At 47.6% G+C, this 26,012-nt stretch overlaps 1 protein-coding gene across 1 annotated transcript in view; it reads right to left on the bottom strand.

Annotated features, from left to right (window-relative positions):
- elmod1 (ELMO/CED-12 domain containing 1) overlaps positions 1-26,012 on the bottom strand; it is a 141,176-nt gene that overhangs the window by 69,479 nt on the left and 45,685 nt on the right. The window contains exons 2-3 of the mRNA XM_070892164.1: positions 19,873-20,018; positions 14,077-14,105 (exon numbers count right to left, since the gene is read on the bottom strand). Coding sequence (XP_070748265.1) covers positions 14,077-14,105; positions 19,873-20,017 — 174 coding nt within the window. The 5' untranslated portion in view covers position 20,018. The remainder of the gene's footprint in view (positions 1-14,076; positions 14,106-19,872; positions 20,019-26,012) is intronic.

Here is a 26,012-nt window from a genome sequence, read left to right as displayed (position 1 = left end):
CCGAGATGAGGGGGAATTTCTTCGCCCAGAGACTGGTGAATCTGTGGAATTCTCTACCACAGAAAGTTGTTGAGGCCAATTCACTAAATATATTCAAAAAGGAGTTAGATGAAGTACTTACTACTAGGGGAATCAAGGGGTATGGTGAGAAAGCAGGAATGGGGTACTGAAGTTGCATGTTCAGCCATGAACTCATTGAATGGTGGTGCAGGCTCGAAGGGCCGAATGGCCTACTCCTGCACCTATTTTCTATGTTTCTAGTCACTGTATAGTTGCATAACATGGAGGCTTGTCACCTGATGCACTATCAATAAGGTTTACACTGTGTATATACTATGCTGGCACCTCTAGAGGGTGCAACTGGTGGAGACCAGAGTTTCCTGCCCCTATGGCAGAAGCTATCCACCAGAGTGCACTGTGGTGGGAGACCTGACGGTCACCTGCATAGGTGTGCAGGGCCCAGTATAAAAGACTGCCAACTATGTTTGTGCCTCACTCTGGAGTTACGAATAAAGGACCAAGGTCACTACAGTTTTAGTACAACACATTGCCTCGTGGAGTCTTTCCTAAGTGCATTACAGACATAACAACAACCTTTGCCCTTTCCAATACCCAAGAAGTGCAACCTGGCCAGGCAGTGGTGGAAGACCAAGACAGTGATGATGAAGACACACCATCATTTGATTTCACACTCACAGCCCAGCTCAGAAACTGACACTGCGTATATCTTAGAGGATAGATTAGAGACAGCATCTGCACATGGTGAAACACCGGGCACAAGTGTTCTGCAGCTAGGGAAGGGAGCAAGGATAGCGCAGATACCAGCTCACCAGAGGGCGAGGCTGCACATGAGTTCTGCTGCAGAGCACTCATGAGGACTTCGATGGGCAGGCTATAGAAGAAGACTGATGGGTATGCACAATAAAATGCATGGTGCATTGGGAAGCATGCGTTCAATGTCAAAGAGCATGGAGGCGTCCGGCACCAGTTTAGCACAGGGCTTTGCACACAGCTTGGAGTCCATCCTTTCTAGCATGGAAGTGGTGGCCAACTTCATCAACGCACTTGTGGACTCAACCATGATGCAACATCTGATGGTTAATGTCTCAGCTTCCATTGCAGCACAGTCCACCTGCACCAAACGGCGACAAGAGACCGCTACAGAATGATTATGCGGTCCCATTCACCACCCCTCAGTTACAGGCCATGGTAGCTGGGCTACCAAAGTTAAAACAGGATGGGGATCCTTCAGTTCACTTCACGGAAATCAAGCAAGTAGGGGGGATTAATGGGTGTAATGATGATGAGACCCACAGACTGATACAGTTACGCATTCATGGAAAACAGTATCAGAACTTGTCCGCAGACATGAAAGCGGGGCGAGGCACCATAGAGGGGTTAAAGGAGGAAATCCTGAGAGCGATGGGGCATACCCAGGGTAATTCGTTCACACAGGTAGAGCGGACCCTACAGTTGGTTGGTGAGGCACCAGTTGCCTTTGTGGACAGGCTATGGCCAGTGTACGCGAGGGCAACTGGATGGGTGCCAAACCGTGCGCAACTGATCGGGGCCCCCAGAAATCACTGGTTCAGGACCCTAATCACAAACAGCTTGCCACGCGTTAAAGCCAAGGCTGAAGCATGGTTCGATGCCGAGGACCCCGCAAACAAGGCAGGCGTGCTCCGTAAGTTGGGACTGGCCTTTAAGATCAGCTGCGGGGAAGAGACCAAAAGTAAAGGCAGAATCCACGCGATCAAGGCCAGTAAAGGGGATAGGAAGGAATGGCATCAGGAGGGGCCCCACTTGTTTCTGACTTGTTTTCGGTGTGGAGAAACGGGGCACTGGAGACGGGACTGCCCGCTCCAGAAAATGGGACTCGGTCAAAGAAGGCCTCCCGGGAGGAAACCCCAGCCCACCGAGGTGAAAAGGGCGACCGAAGAACCCTTTGAGGTCCTGGTGGCAGCCCTCCGCACGGTGCTGGGGAAGGATAGAGGGAGGCTAGACGCTGTCGTGAGCAGTGTTGTGCCGACCGAGCCCGTATTCCCTCCCTCATCCTGACAAGAACATGCCCAGCCTCAGTATCTTTGTCCACTCCTCTATGATGAGTGGGGCAGGCATAGTGTGAAGATGGGGCTCGAGACGGTACAGAGGAAGTATTTGGTGGACACCAGAGCTTCAAGCATGGTGGTCCACTCAAAGGACCCAACCAGCTCGTCCTGGTCTAACAAGGTCCCATTTAGTTTAATGGGATTCACAGGGAGCGAGCAGGCGGGAGCGATGTCCAAACCCCTGAAGATACAGTTAGGGTCTCTCACCATCATGTGGGAGTGTGTGTTAATGAAACGGGAGCAACCCGGGTGGGGAGTCATCGGGTCCGATTTTATGTTAGCACACAGGACCATTGTAGACATGAGGAATCACTGCCTATGGGGGGGGGCAGTAGGATCAGACAAGGTGGAAGAGGTGATAGTTATTCCCGGGGACAAGGGGGGCAGGGGTAGTGTCTGCACCATGATGCCCAAGGGGAGTTACGACCTGGAACAGTTGGTCAGTAACACCCCAGCCTAGTACCAGGCAGATGTGAGGAATAACCTCGCAGCATTCGCCACCCACAACCATGATTGTGGACGGGTGACTGGAGTAGAGGTTCGGATGGATGGGGACCCTATGTCACGGCCTCAGAAACAGTAGTTTTCCCCGGGAAGCGGAGGCAGACCTGGAAACGGCATTGGGATCCCGAGTACAACAGGGAGTGTTGAGAACGATTGCCATGCACGTGAACTCCCCATTCTGGCCTGATACGTCCTTACTATACAGTATAAATGCACACGAGGCCCATTGCTTGAGAGGTCAGTCTGTGACCTGTCCTTTATTCCTTAGCACTCAAGTGATGAAGATGGGCGGAGCTTCCCCTTTTATACCTGAAGGTCCAGGTTAGGAGTGTCTCCCACCTAGTGGTCAGTGTTCTCACGGTGTACAACTTAGGTCAGTTTTTTCATGGGTTACAATGCTGGTTGAATACATGACATGGCCGGTCAAAAAACCCGACCAGTCGTGGAGGGCCACTGTGGACTATCGGGTCCTCAACAGCAACATCCCAACTTGCGCGCCCACAGTCGCAGCTATCGCCGACCTGATCAGAAATATCCCAGTGACTGTGACCACGTTCACGGTGCTGGATATTTCCAACGGGTTCTGGTCGATCCCCCTCCACCGGGAAGACCAGTATAAGTTTGCCTTTATGTTTAAAGGGCAACAAGTATACTTGGACGTGTCTTCCCCAGGGTTTTCACAACAGCCCCTCCATTTTCCACCAGAGCATGGCCAATGCTCTGAAACAATTTAGCCAGCCCCAGCAGCTCATTCAGTATGTGGACGACATTTTCCTTTTCTCTTCGGATAGAGAGGAGCACGGGCCATTGTTGGACGAGCTGCTAAAACTATTAAGGGAGGCGGGTTTTAAAGTTAACCCGAAGAAAGCACAGGTTGGTCAGAAGGAGGTGAAATTCCTTGGGCTGACCGTCAGAGCGGGTGAGAGGGCCATTGTTGAAGCCAGGCGTAAGGCAGTACAAGAGCTCCCAGCCCCTAAAAACGTATCGGGGGTCAGGTCTTTTCTGGGACTCACTGGTTACTGCAGGGACTTCATTGAAGTCTATGCAGCCACGGCAGCCCCTCAACTTCGGCTCCTCCGCAAAGGAGTCGAATGGGAGTGGGACCTCAATTGCCAGGGGGCATTCACTCGCCTGAAAAGGGATTTGCAGACAGCACCTGCATTGGGTGCAACTAATCAGAGGGAAAAGTTCTCCCTGGAGGTAGCGGCCAGCGGGGACAGCTTGAGCGCAGTATTGCTCCAGGATCGACACGGCAGGCTGAGACCTGTGGTCTACTCCTCCAGGATTCCCACTGATGTCGAACGGAGATATTCCAACTGCGAAAGGCATTTTCTAGCCACGTATTGGGCCGTAAGGCGATCCCAGCTCTTTACGAGTTCATCCCCGCTGACACTAACCCATCACATGCCCACGCAGATGCTGCTGGACAGCAGGTTTAAGGACGCGACAGTGAGCAGTGTCCGCATTGCTCGCTGGACCCTGCTGCTCTCACAGACAAAATCGGAGAGTGCAGGGGTTGGAGGAGTAGACCACGGGTCTCAACGGGTAGGACTGGGTACACAGATGGTGTGGCAGCCTACTTCCATGAGGGAAGATGGCCGGGGTGGCTGGGGTCCAATTCCACGCGGTACTCCAGCAGCAAGGCTTTCACGTATGGTGAAGCTTCCATACCATGCCCCGAGTTGCAAGTCATGGCCACACAGGTTAGGGTGACTGAGGGGAGGCACGTATGCTTGCAGTGCGAGGGGCACATACCCCTGGGACGTGGTGGTGGCTCAGGAAATTAAGCCAAGATAAGGACAATCGATCCACGGACTGGGAACGGCTGGGGAACGATGTGTACCGTCAGATTACGGGGACGAAGGGGAGCGTCGACATGTGCTGGCACAAATGGTGGAAAGAGGAAGGAATTTGTGTGTGTATGTGGGGGTCTGAACGGGTCTGTCCAACGGGTGAGTCGGTCGCGTTTTCGCGACGGTGGTAAGACTCCGGGACCGGGATCAGTTGGGGACGGAGTATGGACTCCTGTGTGATCCCAGAACCCCCCCCCCCCCCCAAGATACCATAGATTCCATGGAGTTGCTAGCATACGAGGTAGAGACACTTCCCATAGCCCCACCAGTACAGGAGACAGAGGTTAGATGTCCCACCACCACCCCGGGGCCAAGGAATGGGTTGATGTTAGTCCCGACCGGCAAGATACTTTACCATGATGTGCACTACTTGGTCGCCTCGGTTATCTTAAACTTGACTCGGGTTCATATGCCACGATGGTGTCCTGCAGAGACCGAAAGGCTTTATGAGCCTTAACGAAATGTTTAGGAAGTTCTCTGAGTTAAGTTACGGTGGCGTGGATCGAGACAGTGTGTATGATCTGACCTCAGGTCAGCGTGGTGGTTCGGAAAGGTACAAGCAGGGGCTGTTTAACGATGCAGCTACAGCATTTACCACTGGCACATTTATTGTTAACAGAATGGACGATGTTCAGTTGCAAATGCAGGTAAATACCTTGAGGGATCGGTTGCGCAAGGTACCTGCGAGAAGGTAACGCGATCGAGGGGTGGGAGTTGCAGGAGGATCAGGCTATGACCATCCATTTGAAGGAGATCATAGCCGAGCTGGAGGCACATGCTCAAACAATTAACAACTTGATCTGAGAAGATCGGAATGCCTCAGCTCAGGCGGCAAGGGATGACGCGTGCGTGTTGCACGTTGCTTGGCTGCTGAATGAAGGATGCAGTAACTTGAAGGACCTTCAACAAGGCCGCGTTCCTTCATGGATCAGCAACCGATATCTCACCACGCTCAGCCCATACAAAGGTTCCATAAGCCCGTGCCAACTCCGACTCGCCTCAGAGGCTTACCCAGTCCCAGTAGATTGTGGCCGGTCCAATGCTACGGTAATGGGGGTTGTACTTTGGATGCCGGTGATGAGCGGGTCACCACGACCGGCACCAGTATACCAAATACAGAACATCGCCGTTCTGAAGGACGGGGTACACGTGCGACAGCATGGGGTCCCACCGTTTGTTGTAAAGTGGGGATCCACCATGACCGGCACAGACCTTAACGGGTGCCAGAGCAGGGGAGCGCATGTGGTACTATGTCCTCAGCATTTGTACGCTTTTGATCAACCGGTGTGAGAGTTTAAATCAGAGGGTTCGGAGCCCATTAATTGCACCATAGAGGTGATGGCCCTGAGCCACGTTCCACCCCAGGTAGCTTACACGGGCGGAGGGACGTACTGCATCACGACCAGCGTGACTCAGTACCGAGTGCATAACGACACTTGGTGCCCGGTTACAGATCAGACCTTCTGCTTCAAACCCCACACCGAGGTCCAGATAGCCCAAGAATGCATTATCCCCATCGCAGAACCCAGTACTGTTATCACGGTAAACGACACCATCCGCGATTTATACCAGTATATAACTCAGTTTGGTTACGAGATTCCACCTCTGCCCGAACGCCTCACAAAACTACTCAAAGAGGTTGAACTATCCCAAAAACATTTTTATACCCTGGTAGAGCAGAACCGGGAAATGGGAGAGGAGATAAAACAGCTTGTATCTCCACCATGGTGGGACATTGGCATTGACATCGAGGTCCCTCCATGGATTCGGGTCATTTCTCATGTGTTGGTGTTAGCTCAATGTGTGATAATCGTGTATCTGATTCATTTATCCTGCAGAAAGTGTGGAAAGGCGCTCAGAAATCGGTGGCTAGCATTGATCGATAACCAGCCCCAAATTTGAAATGTCTCTTGCCTGTTTCCGCGGGATGTGTGTAAATACCTATGTATTTCATCGGGAGAATGTACATATTAATATGTCCTTACTATACAGTACAAATGCACACGAGGCCCATACTTGAGAGAAGATCACTCTGTGACCAGTAACCTTTATTAGCCAACACTGAAGTGAAGAAGGTGGGTGGAGCTTCCCCTTTATACCTGAAAGTCCAGGTTAGGAGTGTCTCCCACAAGTTCACCACCTAGTGGTCAGTGTTCTCACGGTGTACAACTTAGGTCAGTTTATACATGGGTTACAATGACAGTTGAATACATGACATCACCTCCCCACCAAAGTCTTATTGGGATCACAGGTCGAGTCTCTCTGGTGGTTTATGCTCCCTTGTAGAGCACCTGAGTTGGGGCTCCGGTTGTTGGGCGCTGGCCTGAGTGTCTGCTGTTTGCGGTTCCTCAGGCCTGTCCGGACTGCCCACAGTGACTGGGCTCTCCTCCACTTGGTTCCGGTGCTCGGTCACCTGTGGTGGAGTGAACTCTACATCGTGTTCTTCCTCTGCTTCTTCTATGGGGTTGCTGAACCTCCTTTTAGTTTGATCCACGTGTTTGCGGCAGATTTGTCCATTGGTAAGTTTAACTACCAGAACCCTATTCCCCTCTTTGGCAATCACAGTGCCTGCAAGCCATTTGGGCCCTGCAGCGTAGTTGAGGACAAAGACAGGGTCATTGACATCAATACATTGCGCCCTCGCACTCCCTTCGTGGTAGTCACATTGTGACTGGCGCCTGCTCTCAAGAATTTCATTCATGGTGGGGTGTATAAGGGATAACCTGGTTTTGAGCATCCTTTTCATTAGCAGCTCTGCGGGTGGAACTCCTGTGAGCGAGTGTGGTCAGGATCTATTGGCCAACAGGAGGCATAAGCGTTTTTGTAGCGAATCCCCTTGGATTCTGAGCATCCCCTGTTTAATTATCTGCACTGCTCGTTACGCCTGGCCGTTTGAGGCCGGCTTGAACGGTGCCGTTCTGACATGATTGATACCATTTCCTGCCATGAAGTCCTGGAATTCAATGCTTGTAAAGTACGGGTTATTGTCACTGGCCAAGACGTCCGGTAGACCATGGGTGGCGAACATTGCCCGTAGACTTTCTACCGTGGCAGAGGATGTGCTTGAATTGAGAACGTCACACTCGATCCATTTGGAGTAGGCGTCTACTACACCAAAAACATTTTTCCCATGAAAGGACCTGCGTAGTCCACATGGATGCGTGACCATGGCTTGGCAGGCCAGGACCAGGGGCTGAGGGGGGCTTCCCTGGGCGCATTGCCCAGCTGGGCACACGTGTTGCACCTGCAAACACAAAATTCCAGGTCTGCATCTATCCCTGGCCACCAAACGTGTGACCTGGCAATTGCCTTCATCATGACATTGTCCGGGTGCTCATGGTGGAGTTCTCGGACGAACACCTCTCTGCCCATCTGGGGCATGACTACTCGGTTTCCCCATAGTAGGCAATCGGCCTGAATCGAGAGTTCATCCTTGCGCCTGTGAAATGGTTTAAATTCCTCAGGGCATGCCCCGTACGTGGCTGCCCAGACCCCATTCAGGGCATATTTCTTGACTAAAGACAGTAGCAGGTCTCTATTTGTCCAGACTTTGATCTGACGGGCTGTCACAGGTGAGCCTTCACTTTCGAAAGCTTCAACAGCCATGACCATCTCAGCAGCATGCTCTGTTGCCCCCTCGGTGGTGGCTAGTGGGAGCCTGCTGAGTGCATCGGCGCAGTTTTCAGTGCCCGGTCTGTGCCGAATTGTATAGTCATAGGCGGCTAACGTGAGTGCCCACCTCTGTATGCGGGCCGATGCATTTGCATTTATGGCCTAGTTGTCGGCCAAAAGGGGCGTTAGGGGTTTGTGATCTGTCTCCAGCTCAAATTTCCTGCCAAACGGGTACTGGTGCATTTTTTTTTACTGCATATATACATGCAAGCGCTTCCTTTTCTACCATCCCGTAGCCCCTTTCTGCCTGGGACAGACTTCTGGAGGCATAAGCTATCGGATGTAACTGACCCTTGGCATTGACATGCTGCAACACACATCCAACCCCATAGGACGACGCATCGCACGTTAAAACAAGTTTCTTACATGGGTCATATAGCGTTAACAGATTGTCGGAGCATAACAAATTGCGTGCTCTATCAAAAGCTGTCCCCCCAGACCCAATCGCGACCTTTGCGTAGGAGCACGTGTAGCGGCTCTAGCAGCGTGCTCAATTTGGGAAGAAAGTTACCAAAGTAGTTCAGGAGCCCCAGGAATGAACGCAGCTCCATCGTGTTACGGGGTCTGGGTGCTCTCTGGATCGCTTCCGTTTTGGATGCAGTGGGTCTGATCCCGTCTGCTGCTCCCCTCATCCCCAGGAATTCTACCTCTGGAGCTAGGAAGACACACTTCGCCTTTTTCAGTCGCAGACCTACCCGGTCCAGTCTGCGTAGCACCTCCACCAGGTTGTGGAGGTGTTCTTCAGTATCGCAACCCGTGATGAGGATGTAGTCTTGAAAAACCACCGTCCTTGGAATCGACTTGAGGATGCTTTCCATGTTACGTTAAAAGATCGCGGTGGCCGAGGGAATCCCGAATGGACATCTGTTGTACTCAAACAAACCCTTGTGTGTCGTGATGGTGGTCAGCTTCTTCAACTCACTCGCCAGTTCCTGGGTCATGTAAGCCGAGGTCAGGTCCAATTTTGAAAAAAGTTTGCCACCCTGATAGCGTCGCAAAGAGGTCCTCCGCTCTCAGTAGCGGGTACTGGTCTTTGAGTGACACCCGATTGATGGTGGCCTTGTAATCACCACATATCCTGACCGACCCATCTGCCTTGAGCACCGGCACAATCGGGCTCACCCAGTCACTGAATTCGACTGGCGAAATGATGCCTTCCCTCAGCAGGCAGTCCAATTAGCCTTCTCTTTTCCCGCATCACGCACGGCACCGCTCTGGCCTTGTGGTGTACTGGCCTGGCGTCCGAGTTTATGTGAATCACTATGTTGGTCCCCATGAAAGTGCCAATGCCGGGTTGAAATAATGAGTCAAATTTGTCCAGGACCTGTGAGCATGATATTCGTTCCACAGAAGAAATTGCATTGACATCGTCCCATTTCCAGTTCATGACAGCAAGCCAACTCCTCCCCAGCAGTGCGGGACCATCCCCTGGGACAATCCAGAGTGGCAACCTGTTCTCCAAATCTTTGTGGGTCACGACTACCGTGGCGCTGCCTAGCACCGGAATGATCTCCTTTGTGTATGTCCGTAGCTGTGCGTCAATCGGCACTAATTTTGGCCTCCTGGCCTTGGACGCCTACAACTTGTCGACCTGTTTGATACTCATTAGGGACTGGCTGGCCCCCGTCTAACTCCATTGATACTGGGATGCCAGTGAGGAGCACTTTCATAATTATCGGTGGCGTCCTGGTGTATGAACTGTATATGTGCTCCACATGAACGCGCTGAACTTCAGCCTCCAGTGATTTCCCCCAGTGTCCATTTGGCCTTACATCGGGCCCGTCCTCCTTGTATATCAACCTGGTTGCAGGCTTCCTGCACATACGCGCCAAGTGACCGCTGACGTTGCAGTTTCTGCAGGTATATTGCTGATCCCTGCAAGCTCTGGCTGTGTGTTTGCCTCCACACCTCCAACATGAGCCGTTGTTGGAAATAAAAGGTCCATTACCAGTCGATCGTCTCTGAGTGTCTCTGTAACTGCCCTTAAACGCACCATTGACAAGTGTTGATGGCCCCATTATTGGCCCCATTGTCCCTTGCAATGGCATGAATCGCCGTTCAGCTAGCCATTGTCTCTGTTGAATTCCCCCTTTGGGTTCGACTACATGCTCGGGCATGTCCGATTGCCCCTATCTGCCTAGAGAACTGTGTGCCGCGTTAACAATGTTGACTCCCTGTCCATGTGCTGCGTTTAAAACAATATTTTTGTCAAACATCATTCTGGTCTCTTCCTCCCCTGAGATAAATGTCTGGGACATCAAAGCCGCTGTTTCCAGTGTCAAGTCTTTGGTCTCAATCAGTTTCCTGAAAACCCCACCGTGCCCGATGCCCTCAATAAAAAAGTCTCGCAGCATCTCCGCTTTTCATGCATCTGGGAACTTACATTGGCTCGTCAGTCACCGGAGGTCTGCCACGAAGTCTGGAACACTTTGCCCTTCTCGCCGCCGGTGCGTGTAAAATCGTTGTCTCGCCATGTGCATGCTGCTTGCCGGTTTAAAGTGTTCCCCGATCAACTTACTGAGCTCTTCAAAAGTCTTGTCCGCCGGCTTCTCTGGCACTAGAAGGTCCTTCATTAGGGAGTACGTCCTGGATCCACAAACCGTCAGGAGATGAGCCCTGCGTTTGTCGGCCGAATCCTGTCCCAGCCATTCCTTAGTGACGAAATTTTGCTGTAGTCTCTCAATAAAATTATCGCAATTATCACCAACACAGTACCTCTCATCTGTGCTGCTAGTGGCCATGCTCGCGTGGTTTAAATCCCAGTTTCTCGTCGCCAATAATATGTCCTTACGATACAGTACAAATGCACATGAGGCCCATAATTGAGAGAAGGTCACTCTGTGACCAGTAACCTTTTATTAGCCAGCACTGAAGTGAAGAAGGTGGGTGGAGCTTCCCCTTTTATACCTGAATGTCCAGGTTAGGAGTGTCTCCCACAACTTCACCACCTAGTGGTCAGTGTTCTCACGGTGTACAACTGAGGTCAGTTTATACATGGGTTACAATGACAGTTGAATACATGACACATATATATTTTCTGTAACTGTTTAAAAGTTACTCACAGCACGTGCTAGAGCAGGAGAGCAACAGCAGTGAAAAGGGACGTCACCAAGGTCCAGGTCGGTGATTGGAGCGTGGTCAGATACAGCAGGAGCGGCAAGGTCAGGGCGAAGGAGTGGTGAGAGATTGTAGAGGGACCCAGGAGAGGCATGAGTTCGGGGCCCAGAAGAGGCGAGGGCCCAGGGGCAGCACAGGCCAGCCCACACTGCAATATGTGTGCGCACTAGGTCTGTGCAGCAGAGCTGGTCTCCAGTCGTCTTGGTTAATCCTTGCTACTGGACCAAGGCCTAGCTCTGTTAAGCCCACGTGGTGGCTGGTGTGCAACGGTCACCACACGTTAAAAAAATCCATGCACAGGCATCTTCCACCCTTCAAGATTTAGTTCAGGACCTGGAATTTTAGGTCCTTCATTGAAAAACCTCTGAACTTTTTGACGTGGAAAGAAGTCATCCTCGATTCGAGGGACTGCCTATGATGATGATGATGATGATGATTGTAAGGGCACTCAAAACCTGGTTGCTGACAGTTGATTAAAGTTGCAGCCATGGTGGCGATTTGCCTGGTTTTAAAGGAACATTCGTAACACCCTTTGTAAAGTGTGTTGTAAACGATATATGCTGTAACCGCAGAGTGGGACCCACGGGAATAGGTAACTTCAGTTTAGTAGGGGTATCACGAGGCATTCCACTTGGAAGGATAAGGATATGGATGATATTTTCTCCGTAGAGGATGGTGTTAATATCAAAGGTGGGTATAAGTCGACAAAGTCAACTCTGGACTGTTGTGTTTATATCCCTGTTGGCTGTACACCCTGAAAAGTACTTTTGAAATACTGTGACACGAGATGGCTGGTCTGGATTAGGAACAAACCTGTTGCTGGGAGAAACAAGTGGGGGCGGACCTCTCCCACAGAAACTGGTGAGAGAAGCTAGGTCTGTTCAAATGTTAATTTGAACACTGGCCTGCCAGCGGCCAATTACATCAGAGCTGGGTGCTCTTAGGAAGGCCACGGGACTCTTTTTTGTGTGGAGCCAGGCTGTCTAGGGAAGAGAGCAAGGTGCTCATCATCATCATAGGCAGTCCCTCGAAATGAGGATGACTTGCTTCCACTCCGAAAAGGGATGAGTTCAAAGGTGTTTCAATGAAGGACCAAATATTCCGGATCCCGAACTACATCTGGAAGGCTGGAAGATGCCTGTGCGTGGATTGTTTTTTAAACTTGTGGTGGCCGTTGCACCCCAGCCACCACATGAGTTGACAGAGCTAGGTCTTGGTCCAGTGGCAAGGATTAAACAAGACAACTGGAGACCAGTCTGGAGAAGCAAGGTGCTAGGACAAAACCGACACCTGCATTGTCTCCACAATATCCAGCAATCAAGGCTGCTAGGCCATTTAACACTCACTCAGGAAGCCTGCAGAGATCGATCGGCTGGCTTTGTTCAGAGTCCAGTACATCTCAGATAAGCCCTGAAGAAGCCAGAAAGGTTCCCCAGAGGCAACAGAACCATCCAAACCCAGCCAGAATTGTGGATTAACAGGAGTATAACCGTCGAGCATTTTGGAAGCTCGATCTTCGTTCTATCGCATCCTTCGTGAAGGCACATTTGCCCACCCCTCGAGGATAAGGACCAAGAGCAAAGCCTCGCTTCTCCAAACCGACGGACTTCAACTTCAACCTGGATCTCGCATGCTTCAGTCAACCATGGGGCTGTGGAGTCGAACCGCTGAGGAAGAAACAGCGCGCAAGGAAGGGCGGATTGGGTGAGAACTCAATAGTTGCATGCTCACCAACCGATCCACGAAAGTGCACGAGGGGGTGTCAGTATGCCCTATCCAAACCAGAGAGGGGGTTTAGAGTTAGGTGGGTCCTGGGAGGGTTTATCCCTGGGGGAGGGTTGGTCTGTTGTAAGGCGAATAAGGGAAGTGCACTGTTTTACTGGGTATTACTGCACTGTGCGGTTCTACTTCACAAGCATCTGGCGAGTGGAGTGGAGGTGTTGATCTGTTGTAATAAACCTTGTGTGATTTTGAACTCGAAACATTGGTCCGTATCTCACTATAAGACAATTTGTTGTAACACTTTTCGCTCGAACATAAGGGCAGGGTTAGTGTACTTGCTATAAGAGGGTGTTTAATTATAAACAGCAGATTGGATAACTGTGAGAGATCTATTGGCATCGGTCTCTGCGGAAAACCAACCCGTAGCCCAGCAAGCAAGGCAGGGCCGATTTGGCACCAGTCACTGCCAAGTAAAAGCCCTTACGTATTTGGACCCTATGGCGAGGCCTCGAAAACCTCGGGAAATAGTCGTAGACTGACCACTTACAAGTATACCTTCTACATGGTGTTTTGCATTGCAATTGTTTATATGTGGCCTAAAGAGCTCCATAGTAGGAGAAAATGTTTTGACACTGAGCTAATCAGTTCTTTTGCTATAATTAGAAAATTGAAAGTCTCACACAGCAACCATCCTGTGGACTTTTTAAAGTTTGTAACAGAAAAAAGAAGAGAACAGGCACGATATAAATGCAAGTTATGTCCCCAGGACATACCAAAGTACCTAAAGTCAGCTGCTGTTGATATGCAATACCATTGGTGCAAGATTGCATTGCTACTGATGCCAAACTACTAGCACATCTGGGATTGGCATGATGCAAATGATCAGGACTGTAGCATGTTGAATCATGCAGTACGACTGAGGCATTGTGTAATGAAATAGACTGCCACCTAATAGTGTAACTGTTGACTCAGTTTAAGTATTCATAACATAATTGGATCAGTCCTAATTTAGTAGATAATAAAGGAATTCATATCCGGATACAGTTTGCACATTAAAAATAATAACCATGGATAGAATGCCAACAAAGAATTCTACTTACTTCATTCTTGGAGGTCTTTAGCGATGACTCTGGCAAGAAAGTATAGAAATCAAATTATTATACACTGCAGACAAGATTATCCAACAGTTCATACTAAGCTGGAATAGCAGAGATCCCCACCTGCACTGCACTAGGCTTAAAGTGACTGTTATTTTATTAGTTCTGTTTAATATGTTTGCTGCCATCTGCTCTCATCCTCTGACTGCAATTTGTGCCTATAACAGTGCAGTTACAGTTTCAGAATGTAATAGCAGTTGGGTTTGGCAATGAAGCAGCCATCAAGCACACGAGATGGTGTGTGGAGCCAGGGAAGCACTGCCTTCTCTCTCTCTTAATACCTGCCAACTTGACAGACCCAATGAGAAAGTTAAGTAGATTTTCAAAAAAATGACAGAGGAAGAACATAACAATGAATTTAAATTAAATTTAAGTGTTATAGAGGAAGATATCACAATCATCACTGTGCTTTGTATTTCAAAAAAGGTCTATAAGCAGACATTTTGGGGTAGAAATTTGGGCGTGCCCGTTTCTACATCCCTGGATTCCTTTACACAGCCTTGGGTAATCTCAGTCATATGTCAATCTGCTGTACATCTCTGTATCAAGATGGCCACAGATGTCCTGTTCAGGCGGACATTTCAATGTATCCCCTTCTCAATAGACCTGCCAAGCAGTAAGAGTGAGCATCCAACTTTTATAGACTAGCAGGATTCCTTTATCACTATTCATGGTGTTGAAGGCCTTAAATGCAACCCCCTTAAATGTATTGATACGACTGGATATCAGTTATGGAATTTCCATTAATTTCTGTGGGTATTCTTATGATTGTCCGCTGTAACTTTGGTGGAAGATTTGCAGAAACCCCAGAGTAACAGAATTTAAACTATTATCGATGTGGGTATAGGAATTTATATTGGGAAAATTTCACAGGTGATGGCACAATTTCATTAATATATTATATATTACATATGTCTGTTATATATGTAAACTTGTATTTACTCTGTACAGCCACCAAAGGGCTCATTCCCTGGAGTCCCAAGGGATCGCATAATCCCTTGGGAACACAGGTATTTAAGAAGGCCTCACAGGTTGGAGAGGCACTCTGGAGACCTGCAATAAAAGACTTTACTTTGAGCTCACAGTGTTCGGTCCGACTCTTTCTCCATACATAACAATGTCAATTTGCTGTACATCTCTGTGTCTGAAATTTCTGAGGGGGTCCCCTCGATCTCCCACTTTAACAGCCAGCTATTTACGCCATTCTGCAGGATTTCTGCTGAAGTTACTGCAGACAATTGGGAGAATCTCACAGAAATTCTAGTTCTTTCGAATGTATGACTTGTTTACAAAAGACTTTTCAAAAATATTTTTCTTACAATTAATACAGACGTGCAGTATGCAATCATGAATGTTCTATAACTGTTACCTAAAAGCTGGTTTACGAACATTTCTTGTGCAGAAACATATGTGAATTGTAGCTCAGCAAAGGTGCTTACAGTTCCTTCCTGCATGCTTCCTGAAATACATTGTGCTAGTAACTATTACCAGCAGCTTAGTTAGCAACCATTACCAGCAACTTAGTTAGCAATAACCACAATTAGCAGTACATACCAGCACAAAATATAATTTATACAAATGTGTAAAAGTAGAATTAGCATCTTTCATCAATCCCATTACAGGGTAGTTTAGTGGTGCAGACAACTGAATCTCAAACATGTTACGCCAAACAGGATCCATGCCCACAATCTCCCGATTACAACCGTGGTATTAAGAGAAGCAAGGAATATGAGAGAGCAGTTACACTAGTACATTCTTTTTACCTTGTACAGCCTATTATAAACAGTCTTTGGCAAATGCTGTCACCCCAGATTGTTCCCTTGCACATTTTGGTGATTCTGTGTAGAGCAACATTTGTAAACCTTGAAGACCTGCTTGATTTCTCTTTTTCAAATGGGTTTAGTAAATTGTCCACAAACATTCCAACAACAACAACTTGTATTTATATAGCGCCTTTAATGTAGTAAAACGTCCCATGGTTCCTCACAGGAGTATTATAAGACAAAAGTTTTTACATTGAGCCACATAAGGAGAAATTAGGGCAGGTGACCAAAAGCTTCGTCAAAGAGATAGGTTTTAAGCAGCATCTTAAAGGAGGAAAGAGAGGTTGTGAGACAAGGTTTAGGTAGGGAGTTCCAGAACTTAGGGCCGAGGCAATAGAAGGCACGGCCACCAATGGTTGAACGATTAAAATCAGGGATGCTCAAGAGGCCAGAATTAGAGGAACGCAGATATCTTGGGAAGTTGTGGGGCTGGGGCGAGAGGGGCGAGGCCATGGAGGGATTTGAAAACAAGGATGAGAGCTTTGAAATTGAGGTGTTGCATAACCGGGAGCCAATGTAGGTCAGAGGTGATGGGTGAATGGGATTTGGTGCGAGTTTCGGGCATGGGCAGCCGAGTTTTGGGTGACCTCAAGTCTACGCAGGGTTGAATGTGGGAGGCCAGTCAGGAGTGCGTTGGAATAGTCAAGTCTAGAGGTAACAAAAGCATGGATGAGAGTTTCAGCAGCGACGGAGCTGAGGCAAGGGCAGAGACGGGCGATGTTACGGAGGTGGAAATAGGCGGTCTTAGTTATGCTGCGGATATGTGGTCGGATGCTCATTTTAGGGTCAAATATGACATCAGGGATGCGAACAGTGTGGTTCAGCCTCAGACAGATGTTCGGGAGAGGAATGAAGTCAGTGGCTAGGGAATGGAGTTTGTGGCGGGGACCAAAAACAATGGCTTCGGTCTTCCCAATGTTTGGGACTGGGAGAAATTTAGAACTCAGCAGAGGACGACAAAGGGTTTGATTAGGGCAGGGAAAATAGAGTACAAGAGGAAGCTTGCAGGGAACATTAAAACAGACTGCAAATGTTTCTATAGATAAGTAAAGAGAAAAAGGTTAGTAAAGACAAACGTAGGTCCCCTGCAGTCAGAATCAGGGGAAGTCATAACGGGGAACAAAGAAATGGCAGACTAATTGAACAACTATTTTGGTTCGGTATTCACTAAGGAGGACACAAACAACCTTCCGGATATAAAAGGGGTCAGAGGGTCTAGTAAGGAGGAGGAATTGAGGGAAATCTTTATTAGTCGGGAAATTGTGTTGGGGAAATTGATGGGATTGAAGGCCGCTAAATCCCCAGGGCCTGATGGACTGCATCCCAGAGTACTTAAGGAGGTGGCCTTGGAAATAGCGGATGCATTGACAGTCATTTTGCAACATTCTATTGACTCTGGATCAGTTCCTATCGAGTGGAGGGTAGCCAATGTAACCACACTTTTTAAAAAAGGGAGAGAGAAAACAGGGAATTATAGACCGGTCAGCCTGACATCGGTAGTGGGTAAAATGATGGAATCAATTATTAAGGATGTCATAGCAGCGCATTTGGAAAGAGGTGACATGATAGGTCCAAGTCAGCATAGATTTGTGAAAGGGAAATCATGCTTGACAAATCTTCCGGAATTTGTTGAGGATGTTTCCAGTAGAGTGGACAAGGGAGAACCAATTGATGTGGTGTATTTGGACTTTCAGAAGGCTTTCGACAAGGTCCCACACAAGAGATTAATGTGCAAAGTTAAAGCACATGGGATTGGGGGTTGTATGCTGACGTGGATTGAGAACTGGTTGTCAGACAGGAAGCAAATAGTAGGAGTAAATGGATACTTTTCAGAATGGCAGGCAGTGACTAGTGGGGTACCGCAAGGTTCTGTGCTGGGGCCCCAGCTGTTTACATTGTACATTAATGATTTAGACGAGGGGATTAAATGTAGTATCTCCAAATTTGCGGATGACACTAAGTTGGGTGGCAGTGTGAGCTGTGAGGAGGATGCTATGAGGCTGCAGAGTGACTTGGATAGGTTAGGTGAGTGGGCAAATGCATGGCAGATGAAGTATAATGTGGATAAATGTGAGGTTATCCACTGGTGGTAAAAACAGAGAGACAGACTATTATCTGAATGGTGACAGATTAGGAAAAGGGGAGGTGCAACGAGACCTGGGTGTCATGGTACATCAGTCATTGAAGGTTGGCATGCAGGTACAGCAAGTGGTTAAGAAAGCAAATGGCATGTTGGCCTTCATAGCGAGGGGATTTGAGTACAGGGGCAGGGAGGTGTTACTACAGTTGTACAGGGCCTTGGTGAGGCCACAGCTGGAGTATTGTGTACAGTTTTGGTCTCCTAACTTGAGGTAGGACATTCTTGTTATTGAGGGAGTGCAGTGAAGGTTCGCCAGACTGATTCCCGGGATGGCGGGACTGACATATCAAGAAAGACTGGATCAACTGGGCTTGTATTCACTGGAGTTCAGAAGAATGAGAGGGGATCTCAGAGAAACGTTTAAAATTCTGACGGGTTTAGACAGGTTAGATGCAGGAAGAATGTTCCCAATGTTGGGGAAGTCCAGAACCAGGGGTCACAGTCTAAGGATAAGGGGTAAGCCATTTAGGACCGAGATGAGGAGAAACTTCTTCACCCAGAGAGTGGTGAACCTGTGGAATTCTCTACCACAGAAAGTTGTTGAGGCCAATTCACTAAATATATTCAAAAAGGAGTTAGATGTAGTCCTTACTACTAGGGGGATCAAGGGGTATGGCGAGAAAGCAGGAATGGGGTACTGAAGTTGCATGTTCAGCCATGAACTCATTGAATGGCAGTGCAGGCTCGAAGGGCCGAATGGCCTACTCCTGCACCTATTTTCTATGTTTCTATGTTTCTATGTTAATTGGAGGAAATTGGAAATTGGAGAATAAACGGAAGTTAAAAAAAGCTTTAAAAATACAGACTTTTTTTTTGCAATTTGAATGCTGCTGCGCGTTTGAAAATTTAAATGCTCTAAATTGAAAGTGCATGGAATAAAATAATCATTCTCTGCACTTCACTCCTGATCTATTTCTTAGACTTCGTTAAATGCACCTTTGCATGCCTCTGGTGCTGGATTGCTACTGAAAACAAAATGTGATGGGCACAATAAGCTTGAAAATAATTCACTTCCACGATATTTTGTTGCTTATGTTCATTACTGATGCTTAATTTGTAACATCAAACTTTGGATATAACAATGCATCAGACATGTATTCAAATAATGTTAAGGCAATACAGAGAGGACAACATGGGGATAATTTTCATGTGAAGCATACACGAGGCAAGTCATATGCAACCGCCATTTGGAAATGTTCACAGGGGACCTGATCCTTATTTGCTTAGGGGTCCTCAGTATAATGTGGTCAGTGAACTGTCAGCGCAAAACATGCTTCCCAATAGGTAGCTGGGGGTGGGAAATCAGGTAGGTGGCCGAATGTGAAGGGCCTTGAAGGGAAAGAGTAGAAGCATCAGGAATGATAAAACATGGCACTTCAGAGCAGCAGGCAACATTTTGTAGAACCAAAAGCTTCGACTTTGGAAGCCTTTAAGGCTGAAAACCGATTTGAATAGTACAGCAGGAGTAGGACTTGAGAGTCCAAAGACGGATTTTGCATCTCAAAATTCCTTCTATAATGAGTTTCCTCATCGGAAGGCAGGTACCAAATGATAGCAACTCACTTCCTGTAGTGATAAAAAAGGAAGTCAGCTACAAACAAGCAAGATGCTTCTCGGAGTGAGGGAGACATATCTTCAAATAACTTATGACAGAACTGGATTTCAGAAAAACATGGAAGCGGGTCATCTGCCTTTCTGGTCAGCGAAAAATGATAGGAAATAGAGGAAAAGAAAGGAATAAAAATGAAAGAAAAACTCAATATGTTTGTCACCTACCTATTTTCAATGTCCTTTGAGCTCCAGGCTTCTTGCTGTGGCAGATTCTCTGCAGCTCACATTTTCCTGTTATTTTTCTCAGGGCAAATTTGAGAAAACGCCACAGACATTTGCAGTACAAGTACAGACACAGTTGGACCAACATCCTGAAGTCAAAAATAAAAGTAAGTTAAAAACAAGACCACTTCTAGACAAGAAATACTTCCATTCCATAAATACAAACTGTATCAACAACCTAAGATTTAAGAACTTGGATGTTAACCCATGAAGTCTTGTTTGTTTTTTATTTTACAAATAATACATATTATTAAATATTTAAAGTTGCTTTTCACAATTTATTTCAGATTCCTTTTTGGAGTGCTGCTGCATTCCGAGGCTCCTCCCCTCCCTTAAAGGGAAGGACCATTGCTGCAGGCTCTGCATTGGGACCAGTTAGCTGGTCCCTGACGGCAGCCGTGATCTAGCCCGATCTGCCACATGCACTCCAGCAGATGCCACTTCACCACCAAGCAGATTTTATTTTATTTTATTTGTTCCTGGGATGTGGATGTCGCTGGCAAGGCCAGCATTTATTGCCAATCCCTAATTGCTCTTGAAAAGGTGGTGGTGGTGAGTCGCCTTCTTGAACCACGACAGTCTGTGTGATGTGTTGTGTTCATACTTTATTTGTTAGTTACAGGACACATGACAGGCATTAGGACCCTGCGGAAGCTATTCACACATTACTGTAAACATTCTGGTTCATGCTGGTTTTGGGACTCCCATTTTGGAGAGTTGCTATAAAGGACGCAGTTAGTTACACTTCACCTGTTTCAGTTAGTCTGTCTATTTACGTACACAACATAATTTGGCGACAAGGTTGAATCAAATTAGCCTCCCTACCCCCTCCCATGTCTTTCCTCTCCACACCTGGGGACTCTCCAATCCCGTGGCCGAGATGGATAAAAAGCTTTTCTATGTATAGCACCACGAGTGGATTAGACAGCGACAACATAACACGAGCTCGCCGCAGTGCAATACTTATCCACTGCCTCGGCACCTAAGGCCAATGCATCTTTGGCCAAATAGAAGACACGGAGTCCTACGACAAAGCGGTAAGCGCCCTAGAGAAATATTTTGGGCCAATGAAAAGTATCATGATGAAGAGATACAAATGTTGTCAAAGGGTGCAAGGGAACGGTGAACTAATCAAACAGTACATCATTTCATTAACTGAACTGGCCGCTATGTGTAACTTTGGAGCACTCACAGAGGAAATCTATATTAACGACTTGGAAGAAGGGACTGAATGTAACGTAGCCAAGTTTGCTGACGTTACAAAGATGGGAGGAAAAGCAATGTGTGAGGAGGACACAAAAAATCTGCAAAAGGACATAGACAGGCTAAGTGAGTGGGCAAAAATTTGGCAAATGGAGTATAATGTTGGAAAGTGTGAGGTCATGCACTTTGGCAGAAAAAAAATCAAAGATCAAATTATTATTTAAATGGAGAAAAATTGCAAAATGCTGCAGTACAGCGGGACCTGGGGGTACTTGTGCATGAAACACAAAAGGATAGTATGCAGGTACAGCAAGTGATCAGGAAGGTCAATGGTATCTTGGCCTTTATTGCAAAGGGGATTGGGTATAAAAGCAGGGAAGTCTTGCTATATAAGGTATTGGTGAGGCCGCACCTGGAATACTGCATGCAGTTTTGGTTTCCATATTTACGAAAGGTTCAGTAGGTTGATTGTGGGGATGAGGGGGTTGACTTATGAGGAAAGGTTGAGTAGGTTGGGCCTCTACTCATTGGAATTCAGAAGAATGAGAGGTGATCTTATCGAAACGTATAAGATTATGAGGGGACTTGACAAGGTGGATACAGAGAGGATGTTTCCACTGATGGGGGAGACTAGAACTAGAGGGCATGATCTTAGAATAAGGGCCGCCCATTTAAAACCGAGATGAGGAGAAATTTCTTCTCTGAGGGTTGTAAATCTGTGGAATTCGCTGCCTCAGAGAGCTGTGGAAGCTGGGACATTGAATAAATTTAAGACAAAAATAGATAGTTTCTTAAATGACAAGGGGATAAGGGGTTATGGGCAGCGGGCGGGGAAGTGGAGCTTAGTCCATGATCAGATCAGCCATGATCTTATTGAATGGCGGAGCAAGCTCCTGTTCCTATTTCTTATGTAAATGACCAGGGATCAAATTATTGAGAAAACAACGATCCCCCGCTTCCTGATGGAGGATGACAAATTGACATTGGACAAAGCAATTAATTTGGCTATCCAAATTGTTAAGCTCATAATAAAATGATGCAACTGAGTACTGTAGACAATGAGTAAGTGTGACCTTAGCTCCTTTTATTCAAACTCCAGAGTGCCGGTACAGCATGGGAGTCCTGCTTATATACAGTGCTCCCAAGGGATGCTGGAATCCCTTGGGACTCCAACAGGTAAGCCCTCTGGTGGAGGTATGATAAAGGTTGCCTAGGATTGCATACATAACACAAATCAAATCACGCTTTCCGATTCAAAAGCAATCAGATCCTCTGCTCCCACTGTGCAGCAGACTTCAGCTATAGCCCACGTGCAAGGTGTTCGTCCAAAGCAGAAATCACAGCAGAGACCCAGGGCTAGTAATAAGCCACCCACTATGGATCATGGGTCTAACTTCCACTGCTTTAACTGTGGGGACAAATCAAATTCAGCAAAGAGTCCTAACTGCCCTGCACATGGGAAGAAATGCTCTGCATGTGGTAAAATGAACCATTTTACTAGTGTCTGTCGCTCATCGCAGCATGTTCGACATGTGGACAACTCTGATAATGATAAACCCAGTATGGTTTACACCGTTAGTGACATTTCACACATTGTTTCGGGCAAATTCAAGGACTTTGATGTAAACATTGACGGCACGCCCATCTGCCTCCTAATTCACCATGGAGCCAAAGTCTCCATATTGAGCGAGGCTGTGTACAAAACCCACTTCACGCACTGTCAACTGCAGCCCGCAACTTCCACTCGACATGTGTACTCCCGACTCCAAAATTGAGGTACTTGGGGTCATATCTGTCCTGATATACTAAAAGGACATAACATTGGAGAACTTTTCCTTTCATGTCATGAAGGGAGGTAGCCTCATGGGTGTTGACCTTTTTGACAAGCTTGGATTCAAAGTTTACAACCCAACTGCCACACCTGTGTACAGGGTGGACTTTGACAAGCAGTATCCCTCAATCTTCATAGGGTTTGGAGTGACAACAAAATTCTGCCACCGTCCCCGCGTTGACCCTTCCGTCAAATCAGTTACGCAGCGATTTTGCCGTCTCCCATTCGCGATTCGAATCTCAGGGAATCATTGAGAGCATCGAATCCTCACCCTGGCTCTCGAACTTAGTCATTGCTTGGCGTAAAAATGGGGAGATCCGCCTGTACATCGACCTGAAAGAGGTCAACAAGGCCATCATCCCCGACAAGTACCCTCTTCCTACCATCGACGAACTGTCTTCAGAATTCCACGGCTCAATAGTTTTTAAGAAATTCGACATGCGCCGCAGTTACCTGCAGATATCCCTAGTAGAGGATAGCAAACCGTTCACAGCATTCACAACGCATGATGGTCTGTATCAGTATCGACGCATGCCCGAAGGACTATCTTCTGCATCAAGTGCATTTCAGAAGATTGTCACTACTATGCTAGCAGGCATTGAGGGAACCCTCAATCTGCTTGACCATATTGTCGTCCATGGACGGACAATGGAAGAACATGACCAGCGGCTTCACGCAGTTATGGCTAGATTTGCTACACATAACATTACACTTACTGCCGATAAGTGTGCATTCGCTGCTGGAGAAATAAACTTTCTGGGCTACAGAGTCACAGCACAAGCATTGACGCGAATGCAGGAAGTTACCCACATCAAAGAACTTTCATCATTCCTAGGCACTTGCAACTTCTATCTGAAGTTCGTCCCGTACTACGCGCACATTGTCGAACCACTTTGCAAGTTGCTGTGCAAGGACGTCCCTTGGGAATGGACAGATTCCCAGGCTCAGGCATTCGCCATGCTTAAGGAGAAAATCACAGCCCCTCCTATTCTCGCGCACTTTGATCCGAATTCCACTATGTACGTCATCACGGATGCATCAGGCACTGTGCTCTCGCAATGGATTGACGGCCTGGAATGCCAAGTAGCCTTCACCTCTCGCGCGCTCTCGTCTGCAGAATGTAAATACTCTACAGGGGAATGCGAAGCACTCAGTTGCATCTACGCATGTGAACACTGGCACATCTACCTCTATAGCAGGAAATTTACCCTCTGTACAGATCACCAAGCGCTAACTACGCCAGTCGCTACAACTAGATCTGGGCACAGCCCACAATGAATCAGCCGATGGTCAGGTCGCCTTCATCAGTATAACTTTGATGTACAGTACATTGCTGGCAATCACAACCACGTAGCTGACATGCTCAGCCACTCGACTCCTGTTCGTACTCTGGTGCTGACTTGTTCACAGATGACGACACATATGTCACATCGATCATCACTCAGTCCAACAGAAACCTGTCTCCTGCAACAAACTCAAAACCGAATCACAGAGTGATGCTACACTCCAGCACATGTGCCACTTCCCCCAGACTGAGTGGCCGAAGCAAATTGCGGAAGAGCTGAAAACCTTCCACAGACTTCGCGATGAATTTTCCGTTTGGTACAATGGCTGCCTAGCTCGTGGTGATAGAGCAGTAATTCCCAAATCGCTTCAACAGCGCGTTCTCTCATTGGCACACGATGGACACCCTGGCATTGTCCACATGAACAGGGATGTCACGATTCAGTATGGTGGCCTGGGATTGACACTCGCATCGAGTAGTTTGTCTCACATTACGAAGCATGCAGTCTGAGCGAAAAGGCCACAAACATCCAACCAGCACCAATGAAACCCATTACATGGCCACAAAGACCATGGCAACAATTTCAGTTGGATATCTTCAGTCTAGTTGAAGCAGCTCCACAGCACCAGCGTTTCCTTGTTGCAGTACATGACCTGCATTCCAAATGGCCAGAAATCGCAACAACAAGTTCAGTGACCTCATCAACCATCGTCACTATTCTGCAGTGTATGTTCACGAAGTGGGGCCTCCCAGAGGTCATAATCACTGACAATGGACCACAGTTTGTGTCCGACCAGTTCGCGGATTTCCTCACTCTTCATGCTATCAAGTATCGCCTTACTGCTTGGTACAATCCTCAAAGCTACGGAAATGATCTTACCTTGGCCACCTTCCCTTTAATTTTTGCGCCGAAGCTCCCGGCCTCCCAAACAATGCCTCCTGCAGCTGTCGGTGCTTTCGCCCGCCGATGCTACAGGGGGCGGAACTAAAGTTCGGGTCTGGGGCGCTACCGGAGTGACACTCCTGGCAATGATGCCACGACCTCCAGGCGCAGATCGGGGCGCAATGTCTTACCGCCACCACAAAACTCTCGCCAAAGTTAGCAGGAGTCGTACATCTCGCCGCGCACGGTCGGTAAGTCGTTAACGACCCGTTATCGCCCCCCCCCCCCGGAGGCAATAACGGGAGGTGCTAAGGAGGCCAATTTCTAGGCCAATACATTTAACACCTTCCCCCATCACCCAAGCTTCTGCTAAACTTTTCTCTTTTAATGGTCACTTTTTTTTAAGGTGTCTTATTTCATTATCATAGAATCGTAGACTGATACAGCTCAGAAGGAAGCCATTCGGCCCATCATGCCTATGCCAGTACTTTTAAAGAGCTATCCAATTAGACCCATTCCCCTGCTCTTTCCCCATAGCCGTGTAAATCATTTCCCTTGAAGTATTGAACCGATTCCCTTTTGAAAGTTAATATTGAATCTGTCAACAGAATCCCTGATCTTGCTCCTTTACTCCTACCCAGTCTCCCTACCTCTTGTGTTTTATCTTTCTCTAATTTCTCTTGTAATCCTTCCCCTCCCCATCCCATGCTTGGTTATCTTTTTTTCTTTCCAGACCACAAATGACAAAACTGAGAGGGGAAAGCCCCTATCCATGTTACTCAAAGCACTTTTCTTTAGATTCTTTCTCCTTGGAAGAAATAAACTGGCCTCCCGCTCTGTACTTCCCTATTGTAAAGTAGCTGAGCTTAGGAACTGAGTAG

This window comes from Pristiophorus japonicus, chromosome 10 (genome assembly GCF_044704955.1).
Source record: "Pristiophorus japonicus isolate sPriJap1 chromosome 10, sPriJap1.hap1, whole genome shotgun sequence".
Lineage (NCBI taxonomy): Eukaryota > Metazoa > Chordata > Chondrichthyes > Pristiophoridae > Pristiophorus > Pristiophorus japonicus.
Note: the sequence above shows the minus strand (reverse complement) of the source record. Positions and strands in the feature narration are given on the sequence as shown.